Consider the following 1,247-nt stretch of genomic DNA (forward strand, 5'->3'; position numbering starts at 1 on the left):
ATGCGCCCGCGATCCCCGAGGGTCAGGCGCAAGGTTTTTCGTGGATGGAAGGCTAATATGTGCTAGATTCATTTTGCTTCCTTTATTTCACCTTAAAGAGACGCTTTTAGGTCTTGGACAGATTAGGAGAAAGAGGGTGGGAGGGTTTTTTTTTTCTTCTAAAGAGTCTCTCGGGACTAAATGATGAGAGGAAGGAAGAGGGTCCTCATTTTAAGCAAGGGGGGAAAGCTAGCGAAGGAATAAAATTCCGAGACCAAGAGGGTTTTTTTTTTTTTTTTTTTGCGCGCGGCTACAGTGTAGCGGAGGAGGAAGTGCGGCTGCTACGTTGTAGAAGGGCAGGGCCCTGCAGGGCGGGGACTGTGTTGCCTTGCCAGCCGCCAGGTGGCGCGCTGAATTCGCGCCTCAGCCCCGCCCACGCGCGACGCCTCCCTTTGTGGCGGCTGGGCGCGCTCTTGTGCCACAGTCTTGTGGAGGGCTGGTGGTGGGTGACTGCGTTACCTTCCGCTCTTTGTGCGCGGCGTGGGGGGAGGTGTGCCCAGCCTGGGGGGCGAGGAATACACTTACCTAGTGAGGTCGGCAGCGCCTGCCTCGGCCCTGCCCAGTGTCTGCGATCGCTGGGCCCTCCCAGCTGGACATCATTTCGCATTCCAAGCGGTGAAAGCTGCAGCTTTCCCAGGTGTGGGGGTGCTTAGGAGAGTGACGTGGCAGGCAGTTAAGTGGAGGCGGGGTCATAATCGGCTGGGACATGAGCTGTTGACGGTTCATTGCTCTTTCCCCACAGTTCTGGGAGGTGATCAGTGATGAACATGGCATCGACCCCACCGGCACCTACCACGGCGACAGCGACCTGCAGCTGGATCGCATCTCCGTGTATTACAATGAAGCCACAGGTGAGGGAAGGCGCTCCGGTCTCATCTCTCCCATTTCTGGGGTTTCTTTCTGTCCTTTGGACAAATCCATCCTTTCCCTTTGGAGACCTTCCTCTATTTGATTCCCACCACCGGGGCCCAAAGACTAGCTCTGCTGTCACCTGGTGGCAGCGCCTGGAATCACAAGTTTGGGTCCCTAGCTGTTACCCAGCCCCAACTCATTTACCTTCTGCTAATTTTCCCTGCTCTGCTTTCTTACCCATAGGTGGAAAGTATGTTCCTCGAGCGATCTTGGTGGATCTAGAACCCGGCACCATGGACTCTGTTCGTTCAGGTCCTTTTGGCCAGATCTTCAGACCAGACAACTTTGTTTTTGGT

The 1,247-nt window shown here is 55.3% G+C and overlaps 1 protein-coding gene across 1 annotated transcript in view; it reads left to right on the forward strand.

The window, feature by feature from the left end:
- Positions 1-1,247, forward strand: part of LOC109376095 (tubulin beta-4B chain-like) — a 5,596-nt gene continuing 4,349 nt past the window's right edge. The window contains exons 1-4 of the mRNA XM_019631798.1: positions 1-21; positions 332-481; positions 782-890; positions 1,135-1,245. Of these exons, the coding sequence (XP_019487343.1) occupies positions 1-21; positions 332-481; positions 782-890; positions 1,135-1,245 (391 nt within the window). The remainder of the gene's footprint in view (positions 22-331; positions 482-781; positions 891-1,134; positions 1,246-1,247) is intronic.

This window comes from Hipposideros armiger, unplaced genomic scaffold (assembly GCF_001890085.2).
Source record: "Hipposideros armiger isolate ML-2016 unplaced genomic scaffold, ASM189008v1 scaffold_1050, whole genome shotgun sequence".
NCBI lineage: Eukaryota > Metazoa > Chordata > Mammalia > Chiroptera > Hipposideridae > Hipposideros > Hipposideros armiger.